Genomic DNA, 15,767 nt, shown 5'->3' with positions numbered 1-15,767 from the left:
ATCGTTGTAGTTCTTTCAGTGTTTGCGGCTGTGGCCATTCTAACACTGCCCTTACTTTGCTGTCGTCCATAGCCACTCCTTCGTGACTGATTACATACCCCAGAAAAGACGTGGATGTGCGGTGAAACTAACATTTCTCGGCTTTGGCGTAGAGTTGGTGTTGAATTAGGCGTTTAAGTATGGCTCGGACTTGTTGGATGTGTTCTTCGAATGTGTTAGAATAGATGAGGATGTCGTCTATGTAGACTATGACCCAGCGATTGAGCATGTCCCGGAAGACGTCATTTAATGAACGACTGGAACACAGAAGGACTGTTGGATAGCCCGAATGGCATTACGAGGGTCTCGTAGTGGCCAGTGGCTGTGGAAAAGTCAGTCTTCCATTCGTCCCCCTCTCTGATGCGTATCAAGTTATAAGCACAGCGGAGATCCAGCTTGGTGAAGTATTTGGCTTGACGTTACTGTTCCAGAGCTGCGGGAACTAAGGGCAGATGGTAACAGAACTTCACCGTTATGTTGTTAAGTCCCCGGTAGTCGATGCAGGGTCTGAGACTGCTGTCCTTCTCTTTGACGAAGAAGAAACCTGATGCGGCTGGTGACGTAGAGGGTCGAATAAATCCTTTGGTTAGTTCCTCCTTGATGTACTTTTTCATAGCCGCTGACTCAGGCTGGGATAAAGGGAATATTCTGCCCTTAGGGGGCGTGGTACCTGGCAGCAAGTCTATAGCACAGTCACTGGATCGATGTGGAGGTAATTCGGTGGGATCGCTAGATCAGCATACTCAACAGGGATGTTGGGCTCGTCGGAACTGGTTTCATGGACAGATACAGATTGAACTGGTAATGGAGTGACTTGTTTCAGACAACGTTCATGACAGGCTGGATCCCACTGAATAATCTGCCCTCTTTCCAGGAAATGTGTGGGTTATGGCTCCTGAGCCACGGGAGACCAAGGATGATTGGGTTGTTAGGTGAATGAATGACATAGAATCTGATGTGCTCATGATGTAACACTCCTACTTCATGACAATTTCAGCGGTGATGTGTGCCACTCTCCCCTCTCCTATGGGCCGACCATCTAGCGCTTCCACTGTCAATTGAGACTCGCAAGAAGTTAAAGTGATGTCATGTTCTTTGATGAATGTATCCGAAATGAAATTGCTCTCTGCCCCAGAGTCTAATAGAGCATGAGTGGATATGCGATGGCCATTAATTGTCAGTTGTACTGGTATTCTGAGACTGTTGACTGAATAACTGGTGGATAACTTGGGACTCACCGCTTTCAGATTAGACAGACTTGGCTGAATGGGGCAGTTGACTTTGACGTGACCAGCTTGACCGCAGTACAGACACAGGTGGAGTTGTTTTCAGGATTGAGCGGGGTATAGCCGAGCTGCATGGGTTCAGACGTGGGGTTAGTGAGGGTTTGGAGAGCTGGTGATCGAACAGGCCATCGAGAGCGAATCAAATTGTCAATTTGGATGGCCAGCTCGATGAATTCGTTGAGAGTTCTTCCCTCGTCGCGGCAGGCTAGCTCGGCTTGGAATTCCAGGGATAATCCTTTGCGGAACAGCAACTTCAGTGTGTCATCGACCCAGCTAGTTTGAGCAGCTAGAGTGCGAAATGTCAGTGCATACTCGGCAGCGGTGGTTTTGTCCTGGGTCCAGCGATAGCAATTGATCTCCTGCACTTTTACCTCCTGCTGGGTGTTCGAAAACCTCTTTGAATCGCTGAAGAAATGAAGAGAAGGTGGGAAACACGGTGCCGTTCTCTCTCCATACTGCCGTGGCCCAGTCCAGTGCTCTTCCAATCAGCAGAGAGCAAACGAAAGAAATCCGACTAGAATCGGTGGGATACAGGGAGGGCTGTTGGTTGACAAAGAGTGAGCATTGAAGCAGAAATCCCTTACATTTGGCTGGATTGCCGTCAAACTTCTCTGGGAAGGCGAGTCGCGGGTTCACTACAGGGGCAGAAGTGAAGGCCTGACTGGCGGGACCAGAGGGCGGTGAAGCGGCGGCTTCGGCGGGACTGAACCGAAGGCTCTGTAGGGTCTTGACCAGCTCCTCGGTAAGAGAAGTTAATCGGTTCAAATGATGTTGATGAACCGTGAGCTGGTTGGCCTGGGCAGACAGCTCGGTGGTGAACTGCATGATGGCTGCTGGATCGCTGTTCGGTGAAGTCTTCTGTAATGATGGGTCGACAGAATGGAGATCCATTTGCAGCTTTTATTAAGAATAGTATTAACACGGCAAGGGCAAAGGCAGAGACGTAAACAGGGACAGGCAATGGTCGAGGCAGGCGGCAGACAATCAGGATACGGGCAAAGATCAGGGCAGGCGGCAAGCAAACACAGTCCAGTAAACAGGCAAAGATCAGGGCAGGCAGCAGAGAATCACAAAGGGGTAAACAGTCCAGATGGCAACAGTATAACAATCCACAGAAAACGCTCAGAAATTATCACCGGGGCAAATCAAGACTTCGCAGTGTGTGTGTGTGTGCTGTTTAAATAGTGTGAGTGTGATGTGGTGCAAGTGTGTGCGCAATCAGTCCCAGGAATGAGGGCCTATGGGAAAGTAAGTTCAATATTCCGGTGACGGCTCCCTCCGGTGGTGCGGGGGAGGAAGTGTGGGAGCCTCACTTGTGACAGAGAGATAGATGAGAGACATTACAAAAGAAAAAAGTTCAGAGCAAAATCACTGAAAAAAGAAGGGTTATGATCAGGCAAGAGCTTTAGGAGCCACGTTAATATTAGGAAAGCTTTCCAGCGTTGGAGAGACCTGAGTGGGATTTCCTGAAAAGGGACGCAAAGGTTGCGTTGTTTCTGCTTCATATCTGAGTAACATTGTTTTTGCTATGTTTAACAGAACCAAGATACGCTTGGTAGGACAGTTTTGAGTGTCATTAGCTGTTTCCATCCGCATTTTGGGATATTGCATTAAAAAAAAAAAATGCTGGATGGAAATGCTAAGATGCGCATAAATTAAAAAAATGTCCATACAAATACATTGATAAATCGGATAAATTCTGTATGCGATACGAAAATATGCGCATAAACTACGATGGAAACGCTTAATGAATAAATTTCTTGATGCGCATCAAAAAAGACATGTGACTTTGCGATGGGACGGCATAACTGGACCAACCAGTCGGTCGTCGGTGATCATCTTCAGCTTCATCGCATATAGCTCAAACAGCAATCCACGACTAATAACTATCTGTCATTATAATGAGAGCACTATTGTATTAAATCATTGTGAATTTTTTGGGTTTCAGCGCGTTCTTATATTTGATTATTAAATTATTTAATTAAATGATCAATCACATCAACTCATTTCACAATCCAACTAGCCTTTTATTAAGACTAAAAACCCTTCTCATTCATTTGGTGAGGAACATGGCATTTTGAGCAGCATTTGCACGCCCTGTCATGCTGTTGGCTACTGCAATAGACGCATATTACAGTATTAAAGCTAACGATTAATTGATTAATTGATCGTTAATTTAAATGATGATCGATCATGGGAATTTGTGTAAATTGACATGCCTATTGACTTAGTAAAATGTATTCTAAATTTATGAAAAATACAAGAACAACTAAAATTGTATACTCTGGACTGCCTTATCATATTTAGATGAAATTCTATACATGGATATTTAATTTTATTAATATACAGTGAAAGAGTAAGAAAATCTGTGTTCTAGCTCGAGCTGTGAGGTTTCTCTCTATAACAATGCAGATACGCATATATACAGATATCTATGTTTTTTTGCCTGTAATTTTTAGTATCTGCCTATAATTTGTAACTTAATTTTCTTTTTGGCAAAATTGGCCAAAAATTTTTCATCCCTTAGACGACAGAAGATGATTCAACCAGTTTTTATAAAGCAGTACAGTTGTGCAGAAACTAACTGGTGAAACCAATCTTACTTCCCATTTACATATATCAGAGAACAGTTATTTAATGAGACAGATTTGTTCAGTTTTGAGTGGTGATGCTTAAGGACATGTGCACACAGAGAAAGAGAGAGTCTCCACTGCCTGACGTACATTCTGTGACTTCCTGTTGCCCTTTTTTAGTTGACTCATGTTTTCTATTCTTGTTGAGCACTTAAAACTCTTCTGTCATGCCAGTAGGTTGTTGGTGTTGTTTCCATGGTGTGCACACAGCGGCCTATTCTTTCACCCCGGCACTACTTGATGCTAATGCAGAATGATCCAGGGTCACGTTAAAACAGCCAAAGGCATGGCGGTCATGTCTGTGCTGGCCATGAAGCGAGTTTCTTGGCTGAGCGTTTCCAAAGCTGAGCCTAAATCTACTGGACATGTGTAATTGTGACCTCTATCATGTTCTCTCACCCTACAGAGTGCATGTGTGTTTTTGTGATAAGAACATCAAGTACCTTTTGAGGTTTTTACATCCTGTTCGTGTGCATGTGCAAACAAGTGTTGCAAGACTATGCAAAAGATCACTTATGCTTTCAAAATTACAAATATTCTGGTCGCTTTCAGAGCGGCTACTGAATGTCATGTAGATCAGTATTTCTAACTTCTATACAATACCTTAAAGTATCAATATTTGATACCACGTGGAAGAACAACCGTGTATACTGTCGTGTAGATATTTTTAATATCTCATTTTTTTTTTTTTTTTTTGTCCATCCATTGAAAGTCTAGGCAATCAATAATTTCTTCTGAAGAAATCGCTTTATATGTTGACAGATTTTAATTTAGGCTTACACACACACACACACACACACACACACACACACACACACACACACACACACACACACACACACACACACACACACACACACACACACACACACACAGGTTTGTTTTGCTATCAAAGTGAGGACATTCCATAGGCCTAATGGTTTTTATACTGTACAAAGTTTACATACTATCCCCCTACACTAAACCTACCCATCACAGAAAACATTCTGCTTTTTTACATTTTTAATAAAACATTGTTTAGTATGTTTCTAAAGCAATTTTAAATGAGGACTGATAATGTCCTCATATTTCATGTTTACGTCGTAATACCAGTGTAATACCCATGTCATTATACAAATTTGTGTCCTCATAAATCACAAAAACCTGTATATATATATATATACACACACACACACACACACACATATATATATATATATATATATATATATATATATATATATATATATAATGCTCAATTAACATTACAACTATCTGACCTAAATGTTTGCTCACTCAATGTATTTGTGTTTTTACAATGGGATAATTTTGTTCAAAATAGCTTGATTTCAAACTTTGAATTGAATAAAAAAAAGTAAACAGTGATTAATAAAATGAACGAACAAACAAACAAATTACTAACTATAGCACAAATAAATACCATAGAATAAAGATACAAATGAAATAAATTGCTTTAAGTTTTTCAGGTAGGTTTAACAGTAGTAGGGGGCTATTCAGGTAGGTAATACTACAGAACTGAAGTAATTAAATGTAAAATAACCTTGCATAATCTTCATTGTAAAAATTAAATACAGATAAATACAGAAGTAACAAGTTCTTCAGTCAAGAGCAGTAAGTGATTTTCTCTTTGTCTTCTGTTGTTTTATTAACATTAAAACACGGACAGCAGCATGTTTATTAGGCTGCTGTCACTTTAAGACCTGATGCACGGATCCAATATACTGTTGCATATGCGTTTTCTTTCTAAACTGTTCATTTATGACATAACCGATTGTGTTTAATGTGAATACTTGGCAAGATGGACATATTGACAATACTTATGACTTATGAGCTGTTTGAAAGTCGGCTTTATGTGTGCGGCTTTATGTGTTATTAAAGACATCAGAGATTGATGGTATTTTATAAAATGCTTTTTTTAAGCAAAATACTTGAAGTAATTTGGGGAAAAAAAAAAAAAAAAAAAAAAATTATTTTTTTTTTTTACAGTGCACCCCTGCTCTCACCAGATGGCACCCCGGTTGGGAAACACTGTTCTAGATTATTGGTTCTCAGCTGACCCTGTCAGAACAGACCTGTGACCTATTTTAGGGTCACGATCTACCAGTTGAGAATCAGTGATGTAGATCTATATTCTTTTCAAAGGTCAGGTAGTGATTGCTAGTTAAGGGTTGTTTTGCACTTACGATGAAGCATCTAGTTCTAATGTTCATTTACCTGCTCTGAACATATTTAAAAATTTCATTTGTTAGAAATACACAGTGCAAATTGGGATAACATGTTTGTATTAGTGATATCGATTACTTGAATGACTGTTCACTTAGTGTTTTCAGACCTTGTGGTTGTTTATTTTGCTGATGATACGGTTAGCAAGCCGTTTTTCGGTTTATGAGTGCTTTAATATAGCAAACATCTGGTGGTTATTATTGTGGTTGGGCTAGTATGGTAATGAACATATCCACAGCATGTTTTAAACGGTTGGTTATGTTGTGCCTAAAGGTCAGAAAAGTACTGATGTTCTCATTTTAATCAGTCATGTTTCATACACATCTCTGTATCTCCATACTTGTGCTATAAGGGCCACCAGTTTAAATCTTCACAATCCATGCAGTACAAAGTTCTTTAAGCAAGCAGCATTTGTTTTTTTGTTTTTTCCATTTTGTTTTTGGAATTTAGAATCTTTTGTTCCTCACAACTGGAATGCATGTTGCATGTTGGATTCACTGTTGCACGTGATTTAAACTATCATTGCTTGCATAAGCACCACAGCTCAATGTTGGAACTTCTAGACCATGGCTCTGACAAAATGTTGGCTATATTCATGTATCTAACAAGAGCTGCTGAGTAGAACCCTTCCGGCACACTCTGTCTCTGCCGCCCACCGTGAGACATGTTAGTGTGACACCGGCTCATTCCCGACTCATAGACACACACCTGCTACTCTGTGCATTACCTCACTGATCTGGGCGACGTGCCCGAGAGCGGATTACAGGCCACCTCTTATTAATGTACTGCTACACACATTTCTATCCACACTCACGCAGACTCCATCACTCTCTGTATCTCTCTCAGACAAAAATCTGGCATAGATGAATAGCCAGATGGAGCGATGGAGTGGAGAGTTGATTTTGTACAAAGCGTCATTTGTGGTCAGTGAACAGCAGTCGATGTTAAATTAATTTGTGTTGCTCTTAAAGGTGTTGGTTATGTAGTGGATACTGAGGAATTACATTGCAGTGATAATCCTCATTACTATCGCTGTCATTCACTGCACAGATTATTTAATAGGTTTAACATGAGTCAGGTATTACAAATGTCTCTGAATGAATGTAGATCATCTACTGCAGTTGTAACACCCCTCAAGATTCATGTACATTTGAAATATGCAACTATGCTATCAAATCTCATTTATACTTGCAAGGTGTGTTGAACCAAGTTTCAAGTCAATAATGCCTTTTGTGTTTGCATATGATTTCACACTTTGTACATCGATCGGTTATGAGATATGTCATTAAATAGCAACCGCTTTGTGAAGTCCAATCACACAAGGGTTTTTATGCAACAGAGCACTGAATCGCCATATATGAAAATTGTATATTATATATCCTACAGAGAGCGAGCAAAGATCGCTGCCATTATAATCACTTAAGCTGTCAATTACAATGCGAGGTACACGAAGCTGCACTCTTGTAAAAACTTCTGTTATAATCCATGAAGCTACTATGGGCAATTAATCAATTATTGACATTATTGTTGGTTATAATGACAGGATTCACGAGCGCGCAGAACTTGCACTGCGTTTTGAGTGGTTTCTGACTAACTTAAACAAATCTGATTGGCCATTGCATTCACACTCTCAACAGGTGTCTCTGGCTGCAAAAATAGAAACTTTTGACGCTCTTCACAGAGCACTTACACAAACACTCATGGCAATGTTTCAAAGTGTTTTAACGCAGCTTGCTTTCAGTGGGTACCGGTACTGTGGAACGGCAGATCGTCACATCAAATTATCAAATAAAGATTAATTTTGATGACCACCAAAATATTTTCAATGCAGGAAAAACCCTGATATAGTTTCAAAGCATGCTTGTTTCTATGTTACAATTAAGAATAATCTCTTATAAGGTGACTATGTCAAAGTAATGTCCATATTGCAGAAATGTACAGTTCTGAGACAATATAGATCGTCTAGTTAGCTAATGTCATGTATTAATTTAAGCAGATACATTAGAAAATTAGCAAGCAGATCCTTCAAAGGTTGCGAAGTGGAGCCGCTGTGGATCGAACTTGTTGGTCCATCACATCCTACAGATGCTCAATTGGATTGAGATCTGGGGAATTTGGAAGCCAGGGCAACATCTTGAACTCTTCATCATGTTCCTCAAACCATTCCTGAACAATTTGTGCAGTGTAACAGGGTGTAACAGGGTGCAACAGGCCACTTCCACCAGAGAACACCATTGTCATGAAGTGGTGTACCTGGCCTTCAACAATGTTGCTGGTCTGCAAAATGACCAGGGGTCCGTTCTTCATACCTCGCTTAATACATCTGAGATGATTTGACAGATGCCAGATCTTTTCATCGTGATAACTGAACTGTGGCTAATTTGGTTCTTCAAACGAATTTGCGGACTGGATTAAAATATCTAGGTTAAATTATCTGTGATTACTGCGCGTTCATGTGTTCCTCGAAAAGGGCAGATGTATCGACACTCGAAACCATGATCAGCAATGCAGCGATTGGTTGGCGTCAAGATGGAAACGTAGTGACATCATATAATTAAAAAAGACACCTGACAAAAAACTCGACAAATTTCTGCACCTTTTATAAGAAAACAGCCAAGCAAAAAAAAAAAAAAGAGCATAAAAGTTATAATAGATAAATGAAATGTGCACTGTTTTTTTTTTTTTTATAATACATGACTCCCATTATTTAGGCTATATTCACAATTTCCTATTTGTGCAGGCTTTACATTTTTATTTCAATGTTGTAATTAGCAATTCATTTAATTTTAAATTTTAAGATTGTTACGTGACAGCATTAATTAAAGTTTCTTAAGGGTCAAGATCAAGTTATCTGCATCTCCTGTGCTGCATCAAGCCACTCCCATAATAGCGTCACCATTCAAAATAATGCAAAAATAATGCATGCACGGCATAGACTAACTGTAGCCTACATCATGTGTGTAAGACTCCAATAAAATTATTAGGTAATTATTTCCTCATTAATAAATCTCTCAACGAGTAAAACTGACAGTGTCTATATTATGATAGACTACACAACATTATAATATTGTTTGTAAATTTATTTTTAAATCATTATTATTGTCCCTGGTTCACATTAGGGTACGTTTGTAAGAAAGTAGCAGTGGCTGGGACAGATTAAGTATTACTTTAAGTATCAATTCTACTTAAAAAGATGCGATCTAATCCTGTTTACATGAAATAAGCCTGCTCCAGAGCAGGTTTGAGCTTACGGACCTGTTGCTATGACAGCAAGTGCATGATAAGTGTCGAAGAACCGAACAATCAAAGATCATGCCAAATCGTCATCAATCAAATCCAGCTAACCAACGTACGAAGAACGGATCCCAGGTGGGATAGCCTTCGTTGCCCTTATGCATCGATGAGCCTTGGGCACCCAACACCCTGTCGGCGGATTGTCGTTTGTCCCTCCTTGGACCACTGTTGGTAACTACTTACCACTGCTGACCAAGAGCAACCCACAAGCCTTGCCATTCCAGAGATGAGCAGTTTTGGCAGTTTTGTATGTTGATTCAGAGTTGCTGTTATATGGCGTTCAAAGACAGGTATCCCGAGGTAGAAACAGAAAAGCAAATGGCGAATAATTAGCGTAGCTGCTTTTCATAACATTTCAAGCAAAAGATAATCATGCATCTGTTCTGATATAACTAGAGTACAAGGTTATGAGATATATTATGTGAATGCTTGGCTCACAATTAGGGTTAGCATAGTCTCTGCTAAGTTTGCATCATCACAAAAATATTATAATTAGCAACGTTTTGGTCAAGCAGCCAAATCTGAGTAAGGCTGATTGGCCAAAACATTGCTTATTAAAATAGATTTGTAATGTGAACCTGAGTAGTGTCTGGGATTTAAATGTGCGTTTTATTTATTTATTTATTTTTTATGTAATTGGCAAATAAAATTGGCAAATAAAACATGCCTCCAGTAAAATAAATAAATAAATAAATAGGCTATATATTTTACTGAAGGTATATATTTTTACTGAAGGTATGTTGTCTCACATAATATAATAAAATGAAGAAACATTTTAATTTGAGATTTTTGGCTAAATTAAATAATGCAAATGAAGGAAATGCTGACTAAACAGTATCAGAATGATAAGACCTTATTAGTTAACATTACAGTATTTATTAATCTTTGTTAACAACAGTAAAACTGTTCATTGTTAGTTCATGTTAACTCTGGTCCATTAAATATTAACAGATATAACTTTTTGATTTTAATCTATTAGTTAATGTTCATTTCAAAATTTACTAAGATTAATAAATGCTTTTAAATTATTTGTCATTGTTAGTTTGTGTTAATTCAACTAATGTTAACAAATTAAACCTTATTGTAAAGTGTTTTTCTGTTCAGCCAAAGATCCAGATTCAGGTGCTGAATTATTGTATTATCCTATTGTAGCATCTCAAAATCCAGAAACCAGCATATTCTAGAGAGCTGTTTGCATTATGGGTCAGATGGCATTTAATTCGGGTCAGAGTTTGTTTTTGTGTGCTGTGTGAGCAATGCTATTACAAAACTTGTTTTGGATGGGAAAACGTATGATTAAGGACTGTGTTTGGTCAGTTGCAGTTACATCACAGTGTAGTGCTGCAGAGAGAGAGGTACACAAAACCTGCCTTCCCTTTAAATCTCCTGATCGCGTCCCAATCCGCCCCTGCCATGCTGAGATGCCTTAAGCTGCTTAGGGCCTAATCTGGGCCCTGTGCTCTTAGGGGAGCACATGTACAGAGTCTAAAAAGGAGGGACTAAACTGTGGCATGGGACCATGGGAATGCACCTTCTCTCAGGTGGGCTCACTATGTTCTATGGATTTTGCATTTGCTTCTATGTTCTATGGATTCATTAGTTATGTCTATTAGATGCAATGAAAATGAGAAGGACTGAGCAGGATTGAAATTCTGGTCACCACATACACTGCCTATGCTTGTTTGATGAAGTCATTAAAAATATTACTAATATTATATTACTACAAAATGCCATTACACATTATTACTCTTTCACAATTTGACTTTTTAAAGGCCCCGTTATACTTCAAACGAAATCGAAGAACGAACTGATGTGACGTCATTTTGAACAAAATCAGGCTAAAACGAAGTTAATTTTGTGTTCATTTTGGGAGTTCAAAATGGCTTGCCAAAGTGAACTCTCAGGAAAAGTTCGCTCCAGCTGCAAATCACCTTCGTACTACCATTGGTCCGTTACAATAACATAATAGGAGGTGTGTGCTGATGCTCCGCCGCCTTTCACGCGGAACTTTTCTCTGGCTCATTTCATCTGTTGAGATCGTTGAGGTAAGATCTCCACGGGTGAAAACATGAACACACTGGATAGCCGATTTAGTACAAAATGAAGTTGTGCTTCTGATGAAATGAGACACTGACACTATTTTTCATGTTTGATACTGTAAAGCTGCTTGCTTTTAAGCAATCTATTAAATAAAATGCCATATAAATAAACGTGACGTGACTTTACTGGAGTGCTAATTTGCAGAGCTTGTGCTAACACACCCATGTTATTATGATCAGACGATTTTCTTATGCTTTCTATAAAAAAATTCAGTTTTTATTGTTTATTTTGTTACTGAGAGGAAAGCACGGTGCAGCACATATTTACATATTCATCTAACCGTCACTCTCAACAGTGTGGGTGGCCTGAAATTTTCGATAACAGTATATTGCTGCTCGCTTATTTTGAACTTCGCTTTACCCCTACAGTATTTCCCACAGGATTTTTTTAGACTGTGGTGGGTGGACATCGGTCCCTTTAGGGGGGTCCGGGGGCATGCCCCCCCGGAAGAAGATTTTGTACATTTTAAATTTAAATGCATAAATCTCTGCATTCTGTGCATTCTGAGAGCAAAATTTAAGTGACTAGATCAATGAAGAAATTGGTTCTCTTGTAAACAATTTTGTGCTCTAATAGTAATTTATTTATTGGTGATGGTAGGGCACATTAGTCACGTACACAACATATAGTAGGCTAAATGATAATTCATAAGTGGTCAAACATGTGGAGTATACATTTAAACCATTAAAAATATGTAGCAAAAGAGGTTACCTTTGTTGAATTAATTTATTTCTAGAATAATTAGTGGGGGCCTGTATCTATGCATCTGTATTTGTGGAACTAATGGTCACTCTGATTTGTTAAACACAATCCAGAATGTACTAAACACACTACTTCATTATAGAAAAAAATAACAAATGAATAAAAATATATAATCATAATCTGACCAAAAAATAAATAAATAAATAAAATCTAGGTAACTATATAATTCAGCAGCAAAAAGTATGCTAGCTTAATTCTTGAAAAACACTTTGCACAGTAATTTTATAAAATCTAAATGTTAATAAAAAGTTTAAAATACTATTTGCATTCTTATGATATGAAAAACTATATTTGATTTATATATAAATTAATGTAAATATATGTATTTATAGATTAGATTATAAGATTAAAACACGTTTATTTTAAATGTATTGTACAGCTTTTTAACGGGGCAACAAGATATGATAGATATGACAGAACAAAATAGGCTATTAATAATCTTTCAGTATGTAAAACTATGATAATATGAAACGCTTAAAAACAGCAGCACAAACCTCTTATGCGCATCCCAGGTGCAGAATGTATGCTTAAAGCAATATGGAGTCACAGCGCTGCGCATTGAAAAGTTCACGGCACAAAGAGAATCCCTGTGTATATCTGCATCTAACAGTTTATTAATATGTTTCTTCTCACTTTTAAATTCCAGTTGTTGTGCGTGTGACGCCAATTCATAATCCTTGTGTTGTGCGATCTAACAGACAACCTGTAGCCAGTATGATGACATCGTTTAGAAACGGCAATAAACTCCAGCAAGATAAAGTCGTTTTTTTGCAAATCCATAGCCCTTTATCTACACATCAAGTATTATAATGGGAATATATCATATTGGAGAGTTTTACCGTGCTGACTGTCGTTACCGAACGCGACACGCTGTTTGAGTGCTGAACAGAGAATGATTGACAGCTGCAGCGGAACTATGCAATGGCTTCAGATGACTTTGAATATAGTAGGCCTAGGCTACACGAAAACTTAACTTAATTGGTGTTAGTCTATTTCTTGGTGTTAGTCTAATTCGGTTATTTAAATATTGCGACAGGCGTAATTTAATTTTGAGACTGTGGCGGGACAAATTAGAATGTGGCGGGCCGCCAAAGAACTTCGTTTGAAGTATATCACGGCCTAAACTTTGCAACTTTGCATACAACAAGAAATAAATTACCAAATATTAATTTGGTAAGGGAAAATTGAATGAAGTACATGGATGATGTAAGACAAAAAAACGACAACAACAACAACAACAACAACAAAACACCCAAATCAATTTCCATCATATCTTTGGTCTGGATCTAAATTTCCATCTGGTTATGGGCAATAAAAATGATGCATAATTAAGAAACTTCCAAATGTAACACTGTAACACAATGTAAATTTATTGCTTACAGTGCAATTGTGTAGGTTGTAAAATTGTTAGAATGGTTACGTTTATCAACGCACCACAGTGTTTACAGTCATTTAGGATGTCAGCTTACAAATGGTATTCTTATAGAAAAAAAATTCTCTGTAACATTACATACTACGTCATCCTGAGTTTTCAGAAAACAGTTATCAGTTGTTATACAGAAGATGTTTTTCAAAAGAATGTGTTATTATGATGTGAGACAAATAGAATAATAGTTGAACGCAGCTTTTTCTAAAAACAACTATTTTTAAACTAAAATAACATTATCCAATCCATAATGTCACAGATCGCTCCCCAGAATGTGTGCTCAGAAAAATCAGACACAAACAAATCTGAATATTAAGAGCCAACAACTGTGCATTTTAATAGAGAGCTCATTTGCAATTTAAATGCTGCTGTTGTGTAAGCCCTGATGAACTGCCTGTGATGATTCGCATTATTGTTTGTCCCTGTTAGGCTTAATGCTGTGGATAGGGGTTTTTCCCTTTCAGACATTTATATCTGTACAGACTGGTTCGGTTGGTGTTCATTTTCCAATTTACCATTTTATTTAAGATGAAGCTTAATACAGCTATAAATACCCTGTAGTTTCTTTGAGAGCTCTGAATAGGAAATTGTGAATCACAGCACATAGCCTAAAATACTAATTGTTTACCATTGCTCTGTGTAAAACATAAGGGTGATGACCGAATCATTGACTTGAAATGTTTAATGTGGCCTCTGTTTGTCTAAGCAGGGTCTAATTTATTTGTCAAATAACATCCCACGGGAACAGTCATTCTGGCATCTCTAATGAACTGCCTAAGAATGAGTCAGAATTCCGATGTGTACAATACATGGGTACGTCTCGCAAAACATACCCACAATGCACTACCTACGGAGCAGCAAACACTAATTGGCACTGTCATTTCTCGTGGTTGTGGGGATTACTGAAGCAAAAATAGTGTGGACTGAGAGTTCATGTGTTTACATTGCATGCTTGCAGGTTTAGTGGTAACAGTGAAGTTCTGAAACAGACAGATCTTGACTGTTTTCACTGCCGCTTGCTTAGTCAAGCATCAGGCCATCTTAGCAATCACATAGCAATGTGATTTTTAAAAACCACCCAGACACTCTGGCACTGTGAAATCATTTTCAGGTATCAATGGGAGCTCATTTTTGGTTGTAGATATGACAGATGTGTGATTACATGGATATCTGTAGCATACTGCATTGTTTTCTTATTTAGGAGTCATGCACAGTCACATCTACGACACTGCTGCTAACATTCACTAACAAATGTCATCACCATGGTAAAAGATCATTAGTTGTGTCCCAAATGACACGCTATACACTATGCACTTATACGCTATGTACTTGGTTGAGTACACTATGTATTCAACCATGCATTGTATGAATTTTATAAAGTTATTTTGTCATTTAGCATCGGAGTCTGATAGCCTCTCCCCCTCCGCTATAGCTGCGACCAAAGAGTGCATGAAGTGTCCAACATTACACACTTATTTATTTATTTTTGTATTTGTGTTATTTATATTTGGTTAATTAAGTGCATCATCCTGGTATTTAAAGTGCAGTTTTTCTTTTTGGAATTTTCAGTGTGAAGACACTATTCACACTATTTATACTACAAAACAGCATGTAGTGCATAAGTACACAAATTTGGACAAGCCTATTACTGCTTAATAGTTGCAAAAGTAGTATGTTTACCCAGAGGCAAAATAGAACACTGCTGTGGCCTATTATGAAATTTAATCTTGGTATTAATTCAGGAGGATACTCAGCAATATGGGCATTTTTCACAGAATTTTGTGTGAATATGTTCGTTCAAGTGCAAGAACACATGAAAGAGGACTCAAGAGGCTTTCTGGTCGCGCTTCATATGATTGTTGCGAGTACTAAATGCATCTTCTTGCACTTGAATATTTAAATTGGCAAAGCTTAAAAACACGTGCAAATGATAAACTTTTATGACGATGCAGCACTACCCCGATCAGGCAAGTGACAGTTCAGTCTACTGTCCCGAGCGTCATT

General features: G+C 38.2%; 1 protein-coding gene across 3 annotated transcripts in view; it reads left to right on the top strand.

Annotated features, from left to right (window-relative positions):
* The window catches only part of unc119b (unc-119 homolog b (C. elegans)), a 39,079-nt gene that overhangs the window by 10,248 nt on the left and 13,064 nt on the right, over nt 1-15,767 (top strand). The window contains exon 1 of one of the 3 annotated variants that reach the window (XM_051876621.1): nt 10,860-11,016. The exons of the other annotated variants lie outside the window; for them this stretch is intronic. Coding sequence (XP_051732581.1) covers nt 10,995-11,016 — 22 coding nt within the window. The 5' untranslated portion in view covers nt 10,860-10,994. Of the gene's footprint in view, nt 1-10,859; nt 11,017-15,767 lie in introns of those variants that run through there. 3 annotated transcript variants of the gene reach the window in all.

This window comes from Ctenopharyngodon idella, chromosome 21 (genome assembly GCF_019924925.1).
Source record: "Ctenopharyngodon idella isolate HZGC_01 chromosome 21, HZGC01, whole genome shotgun sequence".
Lineage (NCBI taxonomy): Eukaryota > Metazoa > Chordata > Actinopteri > Cypriniformes > Xenocyprididae > Ctenopharyngodon > Ctenopharyngodon idella.
Note: the sequence above shows the minus strand (reverse complement) of the source record. Positions and strands in the feature narration are given on the sequence as shown.